At 43.4% G+C, this 16,446-nt stretch overlaps 2 protein-coding genes across 2 annotated transcripts in view; one reads left to right on the forward strand and one right to left on the reverse strand.

Annotated features, from left to right (window-relative positions):
* Positions 1–7,519, forward strand: part of LOC308126127 (protein EFR3 homolog B) — a 30,210-nt gene extending 22,691 nt beyond the window's left edge. Inside the window, exons 10-24 of the mRNA XM_080490262.1 lie at positions 226–361; positions 438–599; positions 743–854; positions 990–1,041; positions 1,972–2,144; positions 2,247–2,322; positions 2,438–2,599; positions 3,163–3,294; positions 3,401–3,468; positions 3,600–3,727; positions 3,828–3,919; positions 4,535–4,583; positions 4,781–4,887; positions 4,994–5,043; positions 5,145–7,519. Of these exons, the coding sequence (XP_080346388.1) occupies positions 226–361; positions 438–599; positions 743–854; positions 990–1,041; positions 1,972–2,144; positions 2,247–2,322; positions 2,438–2,599; positions 3,163–3,294; positions 3,401–3,468; positions 3,600–3,727; positions 3,828–3,919; positions 4,535–4,583; positions 4,781–4,887; positions 4,994–5,043; positions 5,145–5,250 (1,605 nt within the window). The 3' untranslated portion in view covers positions 5,251–7,519. The remainder of the gene's footprint in view (positions 1–225; positions 362–437; positions 600–742; positions 855–989; positions 1,042–1,971; positions 2,145–2,246; positions 2,323–2,437; positions 2,600–3,162; positions 3,295–3,400; positions 3,469–3,599; positions 3,728–3,827; positions 3,920–4,534; positions 4,584–4,780; positions 4,888–4,993; positions 5,044–5,144) is intronic.
* Positions 7,520–10,123: 2,604 nt separating this feature from the next.
* On the reverse strand, positions 10,124–15,423 carry LOC308126696 (pro-opiomelanocortin-like). Its single transcript, XM_080491253.1, has 3 exons — positions 15,085–15,423; positions 12,036–12,199; positions 10,124–10,986 (listed from the first exon to the last, which is right to left on the reverse strand). The coding sequence occupies exons 2-3, from the start codon at positions 12,153–12,155 to the stop codon at positions 10,315–10,317; spliced, it is 792 nt and encodes a 263-aa protein (XP_080347379.1). The 5' UTR covers positions 12,156–12,199; positions 15,085–15,423; the 3' UTR covers positions 10,124–10,314.
* Positions 15,424–16,446: the final 1,023 nt, after the last annotated feature.

Genomic DNA, 16,446 nt, shown 5'->3' on the forward strand with positions numbered 1-16,446 from the left:
GTTTTTCATTGCTGTGAGTGGTAATTACATCCCCGAGTCAAGGAAACAAGAAACATACTCCAGTATTCATAAAGCACAGATTTAGTCGAGATGTTTGTAATATTCTGTCCATGGAATCTTCATTTGTTTTTACCCCCGCTCACATTTGCTCATCGTTTCAAGTCAGCCGAGTGAATTTAACTTTTAGTTTTTTGAGTAGTTTTGTTTTGATTTTCCTCTCTCCAGTCCCAACACTCTCACCTGGTAATCCAGCAACTTCTCGGCCACTTGGATGCCAACAGCAAGAACTCGGCTACAGTTCGGGCTGGGATTGTGGAAGTCTTGCTGGAGGCAGCTGCCATTGCCGCCAGTGGCTCTGTCGGTCAGTCAAACACGCACGCACACACAGACAATGTCAAAGCGTCACGTCATCCTGAAATTTAACTTTGTGTCTCCAGGTCCCACGGTGTTGGAGGTGTTCAACACTCTGCTGCGGCAGCTTCGCCTGAGTGTGGATTACGAGTTGACCGGTTCGTATGACGGCAGCACCAACATTGGCACCAAGATCATCAAAGCTCACGAGGAGAGGCAGCTGCAGGAGGCCGTGATCAAGACCATTGGTGAGCATGTGAACAATATAGCGTCTTTGTGTTGTTTGTTTTGGTCGTTGGGAGAAAAAGATTAAAAGAGGAAGAGTTTAATATGGCCTGGTAGCTACATTTGACTAGATCTTTGTACACTTGTATGTTTTATTCTCTGTCAGGTTCATTTGCCAACACTCTACCAACCTACCAGAGGTCAGAGGTCATGTTCTTCATCATGGGCAAGATCTCCGTCCCCGGGGTTCACCTTGCTCTACCCTCCACCAGCTCAGGGTATGCTCCTCCCGGATCTCACAGCATGCACATAGTGTGTTTGGACAACCTTTTCCCACAGCACAAACAGCTGCACGCCAGCTCGTGTCACGTAGCTTTATGAATAAAATATTCATATTCTGCTTTAATCCCCAGAGCTGAGGGTACCAGGATGATTCAAGTTATGTTGCTCAAGTCTTTGGTGCAGGTAAGCTGTCTTTTGTGAATAATTTCTGATGTTTAATGTTGTGACGTTAAAAACAGCCTGTTTGAGTTTTTCCTCAAAAAGCCAAAACCGGATTATAAAATAGTCAGGACATGTCACATTGTAGACAAGACAGAGGTCCCACAGCGTCTTATTTTACAGAGGTGGTGATATAATGCAGTGGAGTCAATGTAGTGTTGATTATACTGCAATTGCAAGGACGTAATATCAGAACAATCACTTAGCCTGACATTTAATCGCTCTTCTCAGCAGCAGTTTAACATACAATTGAGCACTTAAGAAAATTTGCCCACCATGTGTTTATTGCAGGACTGAAACAGCTTAATTTGTTTTTGAAGCAGCTCATAATTTCCCAGTAATACAATTTTTATAGAAAGCTTATGAAGACATTAATCTTCCCTTATCTTAGCAGGAGTTAGGTCAGGCTCACTTTAGTTTTTTTTTATTTTAGAAGGGCAGCTTCTCTATCCAGTGTGTATTAAACTTGGTCATGTAAGGAAAAAGAAAGCATTTACAACTCGGCAATAGTTGAAATGGAAAGAATAAGAAATGGGTTGAAACGTTATTAGGAACTCACGGGAGAAAATATAAGAAAGACGAACAAGGTAAAACAATGCAGGTGATACATTTTAAAACACATTTGTGAGTGATAGTGAATGGGATATAGTAAAATAGTTAAATCTTGTAAGATAATAATGGTAAAACAACTTAACCTTTCACGGATTTAAAGCCAGATTGATGAAGGTTGTGAAAATTGTTTGTGCCATCGTTAACTCAACATGTTACTTTTGATGGTTCAGTTCTAGTTGGGATCCTCATGAAGCTTGTTAATGTGCTGATGTCCCCTGCATCTCATTATCCTTTATGTTTAGCGTCATGAACCCCACCTCAATTTGATAATCGATCTCTCAGGTGACGGCAGGCTACCAGACCACCAACATGCTGACGGCACTGCCCACGTCCTTCCTGGAGCCGCTGCTGTCGCTCTCTTTAACTGAGGATCCAGAAGTGCGCCTCCTGGTGCTGCAGATCCTCCTCAGTCTCATCGACCGCCATGACAACAGGCCCAAGTTTTCCAACATAAGGTGTGCGGTCGTGTGTGCGGGGACACCTCAAGGTTCACGTGGTTTTGTAACTTTGAAGGGTTATTCTCTCTGACATGTGCGTCTTTGGTTTTCTCTCTGCAGCAGCATCTCTGGCATCTCTGTGCTGAAGCTCAAAGTGGACAAGTGCTCCAGACAGGACAATTTATTCATGAAGAAGGTAAGTCTTCATGTCTTCCCTATGCTTATTGGTCCTTATCCGTGGATTGTCCGATCATGAGTTTAAGTTTAAGTGAGCATTGCTTGGCCGTCACCTGTAATTCTTCCTGTGGCAGCACGGCCAGCAGCTGTACAGACACATCTACCTTGGCTGCAAGGAGCAGAGCAGCGACCGGCAGCACTACGAGAGCCTCTTTGCTCTGTTGGGTCTGCTCAGCGTCGAACTGGCCAATGAGGAGGTGGTGGTGGACCTGATCCGGCTCACACTCGCCTTGCAGGTGAGGATGCACATGCGCACGGTCGTGCACTAATGTATTTATTTCTTGTTTTTCTAAAGACAAAGATTTTTCTTTTTTCTTTATTTGTGTAGTGTCTTCTTTATGTAACCTAAATTTCGTAGTGTTTGTCCCTCTTTTGTTTAGCAGGACATCTTCTAATCCCAGTGTTGGTGCGTCCCATTAATGGGATTATTTTGTAAGCAATGGACACAGAAAACGACACTATTAAAATGTAGTTGGTCTTTTTTTTTTTTTTTATAACTGACACATTATATAGTTGGACAGTAACACTCAATAAAACCTTGAGTGGGACTAAAGCCAAAAGAGATCTATCAAAATAAAAAAGGTGAAATGTATTTGACTGTGGTCAGTTTTCTGTAACGTTGCAAGAGATTTGATCCTCTTATCGAAATGGAAAAGAAGATTTTCAGACGGACTTGAAAGTCTTGAAAACCATTTCATGATGAATTTTGACTTTCCGTGTTTTCTTGTAGGTTCTCTATGATGGGTGAAAGCTCCCACTCCTCTAACAGGGCGTTACACATTGTCTGTTTCCCTTGCAGGACCTGGCTCTATCCACCGACGAGGGTCTGCCTGTTTATAACCGCTGTGCTGTTCACGCCCTCGCTGCTGCCTACCTCAACCTCATCTGTCAGCTCACCACCGTCCCTGCCTTCTGCCAGCACATACACGAGGTGTGGGAAAGTTCTTCTCTTCATACTTGTTTTTCTATGGTTTTAAATCTGACTGTTAACAGCTTTTTTGTTTTTTTGTTTTTCCCTCCCTCTCTCTGCCCTGAAGGTTATTGAGGTGAGACAGAAAGAAAGCCCTCATCTTTTGCCTGAAGATGTTTTCGTGGATAATCCCAAGTATGTACTCGCCACATTTACGATTTTCTTTCTCACAAATCATTCGGGTGTCAATTGGAAATGCGCAAGGCGAAGCCATGAATGGCTTCTATGTGCCGCAGACATAAACTAGGACTGTCTGTTCATTCCAGGCTGCCTTCTTCACTGGAGAAGGTGGAAGGAGACGTTTTATTCCTGCAGTCCAAGATTACTGAGGTACTGGGAGGAAGTGGTTACAACACAGAGAGACTGGCTACGCCTTATGTTCCGCAGTTTACAGGTGCGCAGCTCAAAGCAAAGCCTTGGAGCAAAGAACACAAATTCACATCACAGCTGAAAATAATCGCCTGCTTGTTGAAAATTATCACTCTTGCTTCCAGATGAGGACCGCCTTTCCAAAAGGAAGAGCATAGGAGAGACTATCTCGCTTCAGGTGGAGGTCGAGTCCCGAAACAGCCCCGAAAAAGAGGAGGTAAAAGAAATAGAGCAGGTTTTGTCTTTCTGCATTAATAAATTACATTTTAAATTTTTTTCAATGGCGCCACATACGACAGTTATTTCATGGCAATTTTACAGAGAAATCTCAACAATTCTGCAATAGGAACACAATCAACAGTGGAAAGGAAAATCACTGTTAACAGGGAGAAACCTGCAGAACCAGACTCGGAGGTGGCGGCTCTCTGCTGCTCTGGTTGGGAGATGGGGGAGAAAATGACAAACAGATTGTGGGGAGAGATTCAAACCCAGTATTGAATCTCTATTTAATTCAACGGACAGAAATCCACTTTCTGCAGATTCAGTTCAGTTTCCTGCTCCGACAGACTTCAAAAATGAACCTGCACTCAGAGGATTCTTACGTTTGAAATAGTTGTGTTGAAGCACGTTGTTCTCTCGCGTCCTGTTCACGCAACAACATTCTCACAAAGGACGACAACTGTGTTTTAAATCTCTGGAAACAGCTTCCATAGTGGGGTGTCTACAAAGCGCCTGCAGGTTTTCAGTGCTGGATCCTGCAAAAACAAACTATCAGTAAGATAAAACGTACAAAGCAGAACCCATTTTTATCATTTATTCCTCTTCTCTGCAGCGGACACCAGCGGAGGAGATAACATTCGAAACCCTCAAAAATGCCATCGGTATGGAAACTCACATTTCTCTTTCTCACTTCACTTGGTGTACTGTAAATCTGTCCATGTTGGTCTTCCAGTGAATAAATCATTCAATTAAACAACCTTTAAATCAAACTGTTAAATTCAAAGCATCATCCAGTACCAACCACACACAGCCTTGTTTAGTGCACACAGGACATTGTATTGTTTGTGTCTCCCTCTAGTGGACAGTGTTGGTATGGAGGAGCAGGAGAGGGAGCGCAGGAGACAGGTGGTGGAGAAGTTCCAGAAAGCCCCCTTCGAGGAGATAGCTGCCCACTGCGGTGCCAGGGTACAATAACAACAGTCATTTTTTATTGTTTCTTAACCTTTTTTCTTTGTTTGTGCTCTCAAACAGGCTTTGATTAATTGTTTTTTATGACTTTTGTCCCTTTTAGGCCACACTACTGCAGAGTAAACTGAATCAGATCTTTGAGATTACAATCAGGTAAGAGATGGAGACTTCAGAGTTTAAGGCGGACGGTCTCAGCAGGGATGGACACTCGCCTGATGATGACACTGACTCCCATTTCTTCCTCTTTGTTCCAGACCCCCACCCAGCCCATCTGGAACCATTTCTTCAGGTTACGGCCAAAGCCAGAACCGATCTGTACCTATTTACGAGATGAAGTTTCCCGACCTTTGTGTGTACTAAAGCAAAGTATCCCGAGACGCCACTTCTAAACCCGCGAGGATTCTCGCTGTTAAAATGACGAGGAAAAAAGATGACCACAGTGCATGTGGGTCAAACTGCAACAGAAGAGCAAGCCACTTGTTGACGAAATGAGCTGACCGAGATTTCCTTTAACTCTTTGATCGCAGCCCAAACAAGCCAACCATTGTCAAATAAATGCAGCAGTAAAACAAACTAGTTTTCCCTGGATATCTGGAACAAAACTACCGGTTGGACTTTCTGTGTAGAAACGTCCGCGCAATCGAATCATTTCAGAAAAACAAAGTTCCTTTCAGCGTCATTGGCTGTCGAAAGAAGTGGGTCATTGCCCGTAGTTTTGATTACAAATATTCAGTGGCACTTTCAGTCTTGAATATTGTTTTTATGGTGCCATACTACCTTTCATTCTACACTAAGTTTAACAAATCTCACTTTTTCATGACATTTTAGTATTTTTTTTTTAATTCATTTTATTGACCACCAAAAGTGTTTGAATTACAAGCAGTTTAACTTATTAACGGCGCATTTTTGTACATGTTCATTTGATGGTCTTATTCCTCCTTATATTCCATGTTACTCAGCTCTCAAACATCATTCCTCGAGGTTATTTTGCCTTCTTAGACTTAGCCAGAAGTGCTTTTTTTTTCTTCCATGCTGGGGCACCTATTCATTATTATACGTGTTTTTCTTTTTCTTTTTTTTTTTACTCTTTAGGCTATGGTTTTACCAAGAGGTAACTGCTAGTTTAAAAATCACACAGAGATGCACTGCTTCACTGTCCTGACCACACTAAACTCCTGAAGTGTTTACCGAACCGTTTACCAGATTAAAACCGAGAGAATAATTCTTTATTTTTCTCTTCCCCGTATAAATGTGTATATATACAGAGAGATATATAAAACTTTACGCTGATGTACAGAGTTGGGATGCTTTGTGTGTGTGTGTGTGTGTGTGTGTGTGTGTGTGTGTGTGTGTATATTCTGATTAAGACTGTCACTGTACTGGTTGTATAGAAGAAATCCACGTATCCAAATACTCTTGCTAAAATCTCCAGGAAGTAACCAGCAAACACATGAAATCAGATCAGTCGTCCACAATTAGCCTGACCGAGTCTTAACAGGCCCGTTTGATGACGTCCTCGCGAGGAAAACCAAATTGCATCGCCATAAGAAGCCACAGTTTGCCACCCCAACGTGTATTAATGTCACGACCTCCTCCTCGACCCGAGCCCACGCTCTGCTTCCACGCCATAACGCTGCGGCGGCGGCAGCTTCTCCACGTCTCGGCCCGATCTCGATGAGCCCCGAAAGCCATTTTTTTGTGTGTGCGTGCGTGTGGACGTGCACACAAACGCAGACGCGACAGGTACAAAAACAAAGTATAATGGCAATAACGAACACGGTCTAACTGTAGGTAGCAGATCCTTTTGTTTATTTCCCAATGAGACCTCCCGTTGTTGTGGTGCCGTGACAGTTTGTTTTGGTGACGTTTCCAGAGACTCTTCTCTTCCTCTCCGGCGCTTCTGTGAATGAACCGCGTTGTTACTGCCATCTCGTTTAATGTCGCCGTCTGATTCGTCCCCGTCATGTGTGTAGCAGTTGATCTTTTTTTTTTTTTTTTTTGGGTGTATCTACGACATAGCTTCCTCTGTGTGTGTGTGTGTGTGTGTGTGTGTGTGTGTGTGTGTGTGTGTAGTTTTGTCCACACAGTGTATCAAACCTTTCTGTCGGTGTGCGTGTGCGTGCGCGTGCGTGCGTGATCTTATTTGTGTCTTCATCATCGTTACCTGAGTCCAAACTCTTCGGACTCGGTCCACCACTTTTGTTTTCCTGTGACTCTTTCCACAACTTTTAACAAAGAACAAGCTATTAATTAATAACAAGCAACGTGCAGCTGTCTGAACCTTCCGGTGACATCTTGTAAAGCTGTCTGTTGAGCATCATCGACCTGGCGAGTGGCGCCGCGTAAATCTGTGTGTCTGCGTGTTGTCATTGCATTGTGTGATGTAAGAATACCCCCACCCCCACTCCAAAACTTACTTTCTTCATTACATGTCCGGATAATAGAGCTGTTTACATCGTAGTGCTGTAGGTCAAATGTATTCATTCTGTGAACTTTGCACTTTAAAAACTGGATTACCTAGTGACAAAGGCAGCTTTTACATGGAGAAAATGCCTTACGAGTGTCATAACCTGACTTTGCATGCTAGTGATGTTGCTGTTGTTGTAGAATAAATTCATCTCTAACCATGAAAGCTCCCGCGTGTCGCTGCTTTTCTTTCACCGCCGGTGACTTTGAACTGCAGAGGAACAAAGCTGCTGTCTGGCCTTTTTAAGACGCACAAGTGCATCATTATGCATCACTGGGGTGAGGGGAAAGAACCTGGACACTAGGGATATTTGAGTGAAAATTACACTTGGTAACTCTGTGAAGCCGCCTTGTTTGCTCACACTTCGCTGCTCCACAAAGCGTATATTGTGTGTAAGGCAGGACGTGCGGGTCATCTGACTTGGTGGTTCGATCCATCTATCTTAACGGCGTCTTCAACAGAGCACGATCCCTAAAACCAGGGCAGAAGAAGTCGAGTGGCCTAGATACATTTTGTTAGAGGAAAACTAAGCAGAGGGAACTTTTTCGGATCGGAAAGCTCTTGACCTCAGATTGTGTTTCAGTCTGTAATACCGTCACTTTGGTCAAAGTCTTCATGGCCATCATTCGTCTTGGGTCCGGCCTCGGCCCGGTGGCTTGTCCTGGGGCCCGGTGTCCCTTTCGCCTGCTGGCTGAAGGCGTCATCTTCTTCTCCTCACTTTTGAATGATCTTGTTTGCCGGGGAAGTAAGTTTAATCAGGATGCAGAGGAATTAAATTCAGCAAACGGGAGGGGCTACATCAGGGGTGTCAAACATATGGCCCGTAGACTAGAACCGGGGCCCGTAAGATGAAATCTGCCATCTGTAAGAGATTAAGACCGTAACTGCTATGTAACGTGAACTTCATAATGACATATCAATACTTTGTTCCAGATACATTCTAATGTTTTCTGGTTTGACTTGAGATCAAATAGTGTAGCATTTAACTGATGCAATAAAATGAGTTGAACACCCCTGGGTATCAAGCAATGCGGCTTCGGGGGCTCAAAACGTCCTGCTCAAGGGTCCAAGGGGATGTAAAGATCACCTATGGAATTTTTCCAGCACAAGACTTACAGACACAAAACAACATTGAGGCCCGAGAGCTCAGCTGGCCACAGCATTAACAGAGTAACATTAGCACCCAGGCTGCACTGTGAGAGTGAACTTGGTGAAAACACACCTGCTGGAAGGCCAGAGTTTCTCTCTGCAGGGGGAATAAAGGTCAGCCAGGATGTCTAAACCAACATGTTTTGGAAGTTGGGCCGGCCAAAGCTCCAAGCTGTTCGCTGTGAAATGTTGGCGCCTTACATAAAGCTCAATAAAAATGGGAAGACTCAGATTCTGTCTTCTGCGTTCTTGATCGCAGATATCGCATCACAACATATGTTTCTGAAATATTAGCGTGTGAGGCGACGCTGCTAGTCTATGAACTGGTTTCTTTGTGTCTGGTGCTTTTCTGGGGGTGGTTGTAGATTTCAGTTGTCTGTCATGTCACTTGAAACAATGCACGTTTGTGTATTTTAAAATGAGGGTTGAAATTAGTCTATTAATAGAAGACAAAATGCAGATTGTGTTTCTGTAATTCTAAGTTGTTCACAGGATCTCATGATCACACGCCATGTAGTTTAATTGCATTTTGCTACGGTGTCCCTTCAGCAGATGTGACCAGCCCAACTCCCAAACAACTACTGAATGAGCATTTTTTTTTATTTATTTATCCTGAAGCAGTAAAATACCACAAATGGAGGACATGGTTTGAGGACATTTGATTTTGTAGACATGGTTTAAAAATAGTGTCATGGCCGGACAGCAGACTCTAAGACCCACAGGGCCCAGTACGAACGGTTAGAGAACCCCGAGGCCCTCCCGACACACATTTTAATACACGCCCACACAAAACAGACACATACCTATATATATATATATATACAGAACACACACACACACATTTCCCCTCCTCATGAGATGTGTTGCTGATGTTGCTTGTTCATTCGTTCAACTATCAAAATCAGGTTTTTCTTTTGTTGTTGCTTCTTTGTTAATTTATGTTCCTGCTTGAAAATCATCTTTCTGTCTAGACAGAGCTGCTCAGGTTGGTTTAATCCAACAGTTGGAAAGTGTTTGGATCAGTGTGATAACTGTGAATAATATACGAAGCACTAACAAAAGTATTGTATGTTGTCCCACCTCTCACCCCCCCTCTCTCCCCCTCAATCTTCTCTCTTCCCTCTCTCTTTGAGGGTTCCCCCCCTCCCCCCTTTTTCGTGAAAATGTTAAACTTTTCATGCTTTAAATGTGAAGCCTTTCATCATGTGTTCACACATCTTTGCACTAAAATAGAAGAAATTGTTTGGAGTTGTCAAAAGTTTCTCTCCAAACGTTATTATGCTACATTCCATCAGCCTCGCTTGCTTGAGATGATCTTGTGCATTACGTTGTTAATTAACTGTTTTGCCAAATTAGGTCGGTTAGTAAAATGGGAATAATCTTTAATTTTCTGTTACTTTGCACAAGGGTGCGGAGTCGACTGAATCCACTGGGCTCGTGCTGTGACATTCTTGACCTTCATTTCTTTAGTTGCTTTGACTGACAGGTTTGGATCGATGGTGGCATTTCCCACCAGGAGAGAAAGACTCTTAAGGCGGCTTTCAAGTCGAGGCCAAGAAGTTGAAGGCAGTCAGAGGGTGCGTCAGTGCTTTTATTTGACATAACTCTGCCTTGTCGTTTATCTCTTAAGTTGTTTTTTTTTTTTTTTGTTGTTTTAATGAGAGAAACATTTGGCCCAGAAAAGAAATTTGGCAACATGCTAAAGATTGCAACAAGTTTTTGCAGTTTGAAATTAAGACATTTGGGTACAAACATGCAGTGGCAGTTAGATTCTTTCATCTATTCTCCTCCTTCACTCATGCTTCTGTTCAACCCATTATCCTCTGTACATCCTTGACTATAATGTTCCTGATGATCTTGGCAAGCCCCTGAGGTTTCTCCTCCCATGACTTCATCAAGACGCCGTTCCGTTTGGACGCTGGCGGGCTGCCCCATCTGAAGTGATTCATCCGGTAGGTCCCGTCTTTCCTCTGCTGGAGGCTCAACGGGACTTGTGACTTGGAGTTCACCCTGGACCTCAGCGATCCTTGAGTTCGAGGACTTCCGCCGTCAACGTCGTCCTTCACGTCGTCTCCGTCGGTCCTCAGCTGCCTGCGGACCTGAATGGGGAAGGCGGCCTCGGATGAGCCCCCTTCCTCCAGAGACGAGGCGAAGACCTTGACGGGTCGGCGTTTGCGGCCGGGCGGCTTCCCCCAGCGAAAATGCTCCATGGAGTAGGAGCGTCTCTCGTTGCTGTGGCCCCTCAGCTTCGGCTCTCGGGCCTTGTCCCCCGAGGGCTTGCCCCAGCGGAAGTGCTCCATGGCGTAGGCGCGCCGCCCCTCGTTGCGGGCTTGCAGGTTTATATTGTCATTGGGAGCCACATTGGCCAAAAGGATGCTGAGCAAGAGGTCATTGTCAGCATCGTCGTCCACAGTGGAGTCCAGCGTTCGGAGCTCTGGGACCTCAGTCTGGATCACAGACATGCAGAGATAAACGCAGTCCTTTGTGGGAGAAACGACAGAGAAAACAAAACACGTTTACCCATCGAGCAAGAAGACTTGTTGTCGACAACGTGATCAGCTGTTGACGGCATTTTACGGTGAAATCAATTCATATACTGCAAATATGGAGAAAACAATCCGCCAACCTATAGTTTTAATTTCATTTCTAAAAGAGCAGCCACAATAATTGTAAAAATGAATGTGTAGCTCCTCGCACAGAGATTTGCTCTCACATACAGTTCATCTGACTTTATGACTCCAAGATATTCAAGACCCAAGAAAAACAAAACAGAACTTTAGCAATGAGCACAATTCACATGGGAGCCCTCCTCTCGGCCCGCGGTCCCTTCAGTCACTATAAAAACACTCTGAGTTCATAAGCAGACTTGAGAAATACGTCGGTACGTGACGCTCTTTGATCATCAAAGTAACAAATGACTGATTGTGCAGAATCATAGAAAACTACAGATTCCTAAACAATCATAAAGCAAAAGATGTTTTTCCAAACAAGATTTGATCGTTAGCATTTACAGTGGTGGCTTTTCAACAACGTTGTTTGAGATGAGAAGCTCTTTTCATTTGATCCCTTCCTCTTGTATGAATCAACTTCAATTCAAATCTGTCTTCCACTGTTGCCTCAATGCAAAGTCTCGCAAGGCAATTAATTCTTGGCATAACAGTCTGACCTTGTGAACAGAGATGGACATAGTCCTTCAAATATAGATGTCTAAATATTCAATGAGCTCTTTTTTTGTCTGGCTGACTCATAATGCAGCAAATTGTTCAAAAAAGACTGGGGAAGATTATTTCTTTCACTGTGACTAAATGAACTTTGGGTTGATGTTGCTTGTTGACTGTTCCTTTCAAGAAAGAAAATAGCTTATAAGAACACAATAATTTTTTGTTCTGTTTTAATCTCGTAGACTTTTCTCTACCGTTTTCCTCCCGCGGTTTATTTACATTCACATGTTACGCTCAGCGCTCCCTTTCCAACTGGCGGCTGAAGCGAAACAAAATCCCAAATGATGGATGAGACGGCTTCCACCTACCAGTAGCCTCCCTTTGTTGCTCAGGTTGTTGCAGATGGAGCTTTCCAGGCACCCTGAGCCAAACCCAGGGACACACAGGTACGCCATCACAACCACCAACAGCCAACACTGGAACACCATCTTCAGCCCGGTGCCGAGGTCACAAGCACAAGTGAGGCTTTGAGCTGAGGGGGACGACAAAGGAGAAATTCTCTTCAGAGCACAGGAAGGGCTTTATTAACGGTGCGATCGCAGCAGACTCTCAACGTTCGCTGGATCCTCCCTTGACGGAAGGAATTGCCACTTTTTGTGAGGCAAAACAGAAGGTATCTCTTGATGATTGTTATTGAGCAACCCTCCTCCCTCTCTTAGATAACGTCACATGTTTCAAATATCATCTTGGAGACAGTTGAGGGATTTGCAGCCGCATGTGTCACGGCTGAATATTAACTGCCTGTTCAAGTCAACATTCCTGGATCAGTCATCAATGCATGCACTGTTGCAGATGGTCTTGTTTATCACAGGAACATCCATCTAATTGTAAGGTGCTTGGTAATGTACGTGCTGGGAAATGTGACTCCCTCCCCCCAACAGTTTGTATGAAAGTTGATCACGGGGGGAAAGGAGGAGAGCCATGTTTGATATTTTGCCTGTGCTGGGCCAGCATGCTGGCGTCCTGTGTTTGTCTTGTTTTCATCTCACTCTGTAGTGATTTCAATAATTTTGTAAAAAAACTCACACGATGAAGATCAGATGAAATGACGCAAATGAGTGTCATAAAAATGGCATTTTGCCTGTTTGTATTCTGGTTTCCCAAAAAAAATCAAGCAAGGCCTGATCCTTTTCCGTCTCTGTTTACAAGAGGGGGAGTCATAATGAAGATGGTTTACGTGCGATCCAGTGTGATTGAATCTTATCACTATCAGTGTCATTGTTTCCTGGTGACTGAGCAGGATTAACCCGATGAGACCTGGAGTGACGTTTTCACACCCGTCCCTTTTTGGCTGAATGTGACGTGACAGCCTTTATTGACCATTGAAAAACATCGTGAAACACACGGCGTGGGAGAGGGTGAAATCACTGTCATATTCAGCTCTGGAGGGGAGAAACACACAGATATCTCCAAGGGAAACATGCAAGCGTTGCCTCAGGTCTTAACGGATTAAGTTGCAGCACTTCCAACCAAATATGTCCTGCTGCAGCTTCTTCTCCTTTACACAGACTCCTTTTGTCTCATGAAACAGCTACCAAAACATGCAGCGCTTTTAGGGAAAGAATATTTCAACTATTTGTTTATTTTTTCTGTCTGAGCTTGAAGGACTATAAAACATCCCCGAAGCTCGACGACGCCTCATATATCTGGTTAATGTGACTTACAGTACGTGTGAGGAGATTGAAATCAAAACCAATCTGCCTTGGTGGGATTAGAGCGTTTCATTTTGTTTGCTTGGCTCCACTTCTACAAAACAAATCTACAACAAACAACTCAAGCTCTCAAAGGGTAGCCGCCACACCAAGACCGATTGCTGGAGCATCAAACCACAGCCACACCAGTCACGTCAAATCATGCAGAACATTTCAGTCAGGCCCAGCGTGCAGGATTTAGGGGAATCTGCTCAGAGAAATGAGTCATCAGCTCTCGTTTCACTGGAGTTAGTTATTGGTAACAAAGTGGGGTTGTGTTTTCCTTAATGTAAAATTGCCCCCCCCCCCATTTAGAAGGCTGGCCATGTTTCTTCTTACAGTAGCCTGGAGTGGACAATTCAACCTCTGTGGACACTTGTAGACTCTCTTTTATGCTTTGAAGGGCAAACATTTTCAGTTGGTTGCAATCTTCAACTTAGTCATTAAAAAAAAAAAAAAAAAAAGAGAGAAACCTTCAAGCTACTGCTCATGTGTTATATTGTCGGTACGTTTCTATATGGGTGCTCGTGGCAAAAGCGAGTGGAAAATCTACATGTGTTTTTATTGTCCTCAGTTGCTCGAGCCAATGATTAAACAGCACTTCAGAGGCTATGAGAAATGTTCCGTTCTCTTATCAAGTCTGGAATGGCAGCTGAGTTGAGAAAATAAAGAGGATGTTGTTGCAGTTTGGGGTTTTTTTTTGTCCATGAGCTAATTGGCTTGCAAAGGTCATTTATTTTGGTGTTGATGTATATGTGAACACAAACATGGTAGCATTCATATCAGTCCCATAAGATCCAGCAACAGTACACTTATTCATTCAAACGTTGGGGAAGAGGCACGCAGTTGCTGAATGACAGCTCTTTGAATAGAATGGAAATGTTTTATTAATTCCACAGGGAAATTCCTTTAATTGCCCTCATTTATTTTTTTTATCACACCTTAGAAGACCTTTACAAGCATTTGGTAAATGTAGTTTTATTGCTGGACATCTGCTTTCTCACCTTTCACAGACCACCCTTGCTCATTCATAAAATCCTGCCTCCATTTCCCCTGTTTCTTTCTTTCTTTCTTTTTAAAAATAACTTTTTATCTCAGTGCATTAAATTGTTAACGGCAGAAGAGTTCATTTCCTTCTACTTTGTTGGGAAAATTACAGCTTGTTATTTCTCTCTGCCTCCCCCATTATTCTAAGGAGTGACTCCTTGGTGGGCCATCGTCTTTGTAACTCTGGCAGAGACTCCTTCTCCACTCTTCCTACAGTATGAGTCACTCAGCTGAGCTTTGCTCTCCACAGACATGCTGAGATAAAAGAAAACCCGAGAGCTGCAATTAAAATAGATAGAAATCGTATGTCTTCATCGATCAATCGATAATTTTTTTACATTTTTTTTTAAGGTTTGGAAAGCTACAGTTGTCTTTGCATTGGTTCACAATAAAAGAAAGCAAATTTACTTAAGATAACTATGAGCACACTCTGGATTACATCTGTGCACCCAGTAATGTGTTAAACTCATCAATGTATAGATGGGTGTGTGTGTGTGATCAATGGAGCAATGTTCTTCCATTCAGAAAAAAAGGAAGAAAAGAAGTTATAAGTGATCACACATATACATATGTATTTTTTTTTTCTTGACATGCAATATAAATTCAAAATGTTTTCTACCTTTTCCAAAATGCTTTTCCTCTCTTCTTGTTTTTTCTCTCACTCCTTTTTTGTCCACAGATCGTCCAAATTGGCAACTCCTCCACCGTGGTCCTTCTCCTCCTCTCCGGCTTGCTCTCCGCTCTGTAATGAAGCGCTCAGTAGGAGAGGATCTGCTGTTGCTTCCTTAGAGGAGGAAAGCTCTTTTTATAGAGACGTGAAGTGAAGAGCACAGAGTCTCAAGGCCTCAGGGTGTGATTGAGGTAAAGGGTCTCTTGCTCCTTCTCTGGATGGGGAGGAGTGTGTGTGTGTGAGTGTGTGTGTGTGTGTGTGTGTGTCTGTGTGTGCCTGTGTGTGTGTGTGTGTGTGGGGTGGGGGGGTACGTGGAAAGGCCACCCACACACTTCCTAATCGATAGTGCAACTCACTTCTTTAGATACAAAAAGAAAGCTCTAATGTACTTGTTAACTTGCCGTCCAATTTCTTAATCTTCCACTGCTCGGGGGGGGCAGTTTTTTTAAAAACTCTTTTAAACATCCTGAATCAATGATCATTGGAAGAGTTTTGGGGGATTTTGGAAAACTTGCCTTGAATGTGTGGCGACATTATTATAAAAGGATTAAAAAAAACCCAAAAAAACCCCCAAAAAGACAAAGTGTTTGATGGTGCGGGTCTGTTAATCCTCACCCCCAAATCCCTCAAAGGTCAGGCCTGATCACGGAGTGTCGTCCACACACCAACATCTTTTCAACAGGGATGGAGAGCCTCGGTGAAGTGTGCAAATCAATTTGGCTGATTGGATCGTTTTTCTGCGCCTCTCGTTTTCCAAGGTGAGCGTGTATCCTGCTGTGGAAGCTTCATTATGAGGACCTGACTCACTGGTTAGACGTCATGACTGCACCTCGAGTCAAGAACACACACACACACACACACACACACACACACTGGAAAAAAGAAAAGCCTTTTCCTTTTACCTCTTCAATGTCAGTATGATACACACGCGGCTTCCTCCAGGCTCAAATATTTTCCGATACCGCACAAGGATGAGACACAGCGAAGAGCAGGAGTGTGGTGGCTGAAGTGTAACAGGAGAGCATACGCCACTCGTCAGAAACAACCGTTGAACCATCGATTTTCATAATACACAGCCCCTAGGTTGGTTCGCCGATCAACACATAATAGTTTCAATGAAACATTTCCATTCACTCTGTTCATGTCTTGAAAATGAGAAATACTTCTTCTTATACTTTTATCTCCAATCTTAGCAAAAGTGGCTGCTGGAAAGGCAACACAGAAGCCACCTGTTGAATTTAGCAAACCTGTAAACTAATGCAAAGTGGCATGGGGGATAACCGTGCAATAAGTAGAAATGCTCAAATGTGG

Source organism: Lipophrys pholis (genome assembly GCF_963383615.2).
Source record: "Lipophrys pholis genome assembly, chromosome: 21".
Classification (NCBI taxonomy): domain Eukaryota; kingdom Metazoa; phylum Chordata; class Actinopteri; order Blenniiformes; family Blenniidae; genus Lipophrys; species Lipophrys pholis.

Bases quoted from the DNA above. Each gene is read 5' to 3' on its own strand.
- LOC308126696 (XM_080491253.1), bottom strand. From the start codon at position 12,155: ATGGTGTTCCAGTGTTGGCTGTTGGTGGTTGTGATGGCGTACCTGTGT. The intron at 10,987-12,035 runs GTAGGTGGAAGC...TCTCCCACAAAG, and splicing joins GCAACAAAGGGAGGCTACTG to GACTGCGTTTATCTCTGCAT.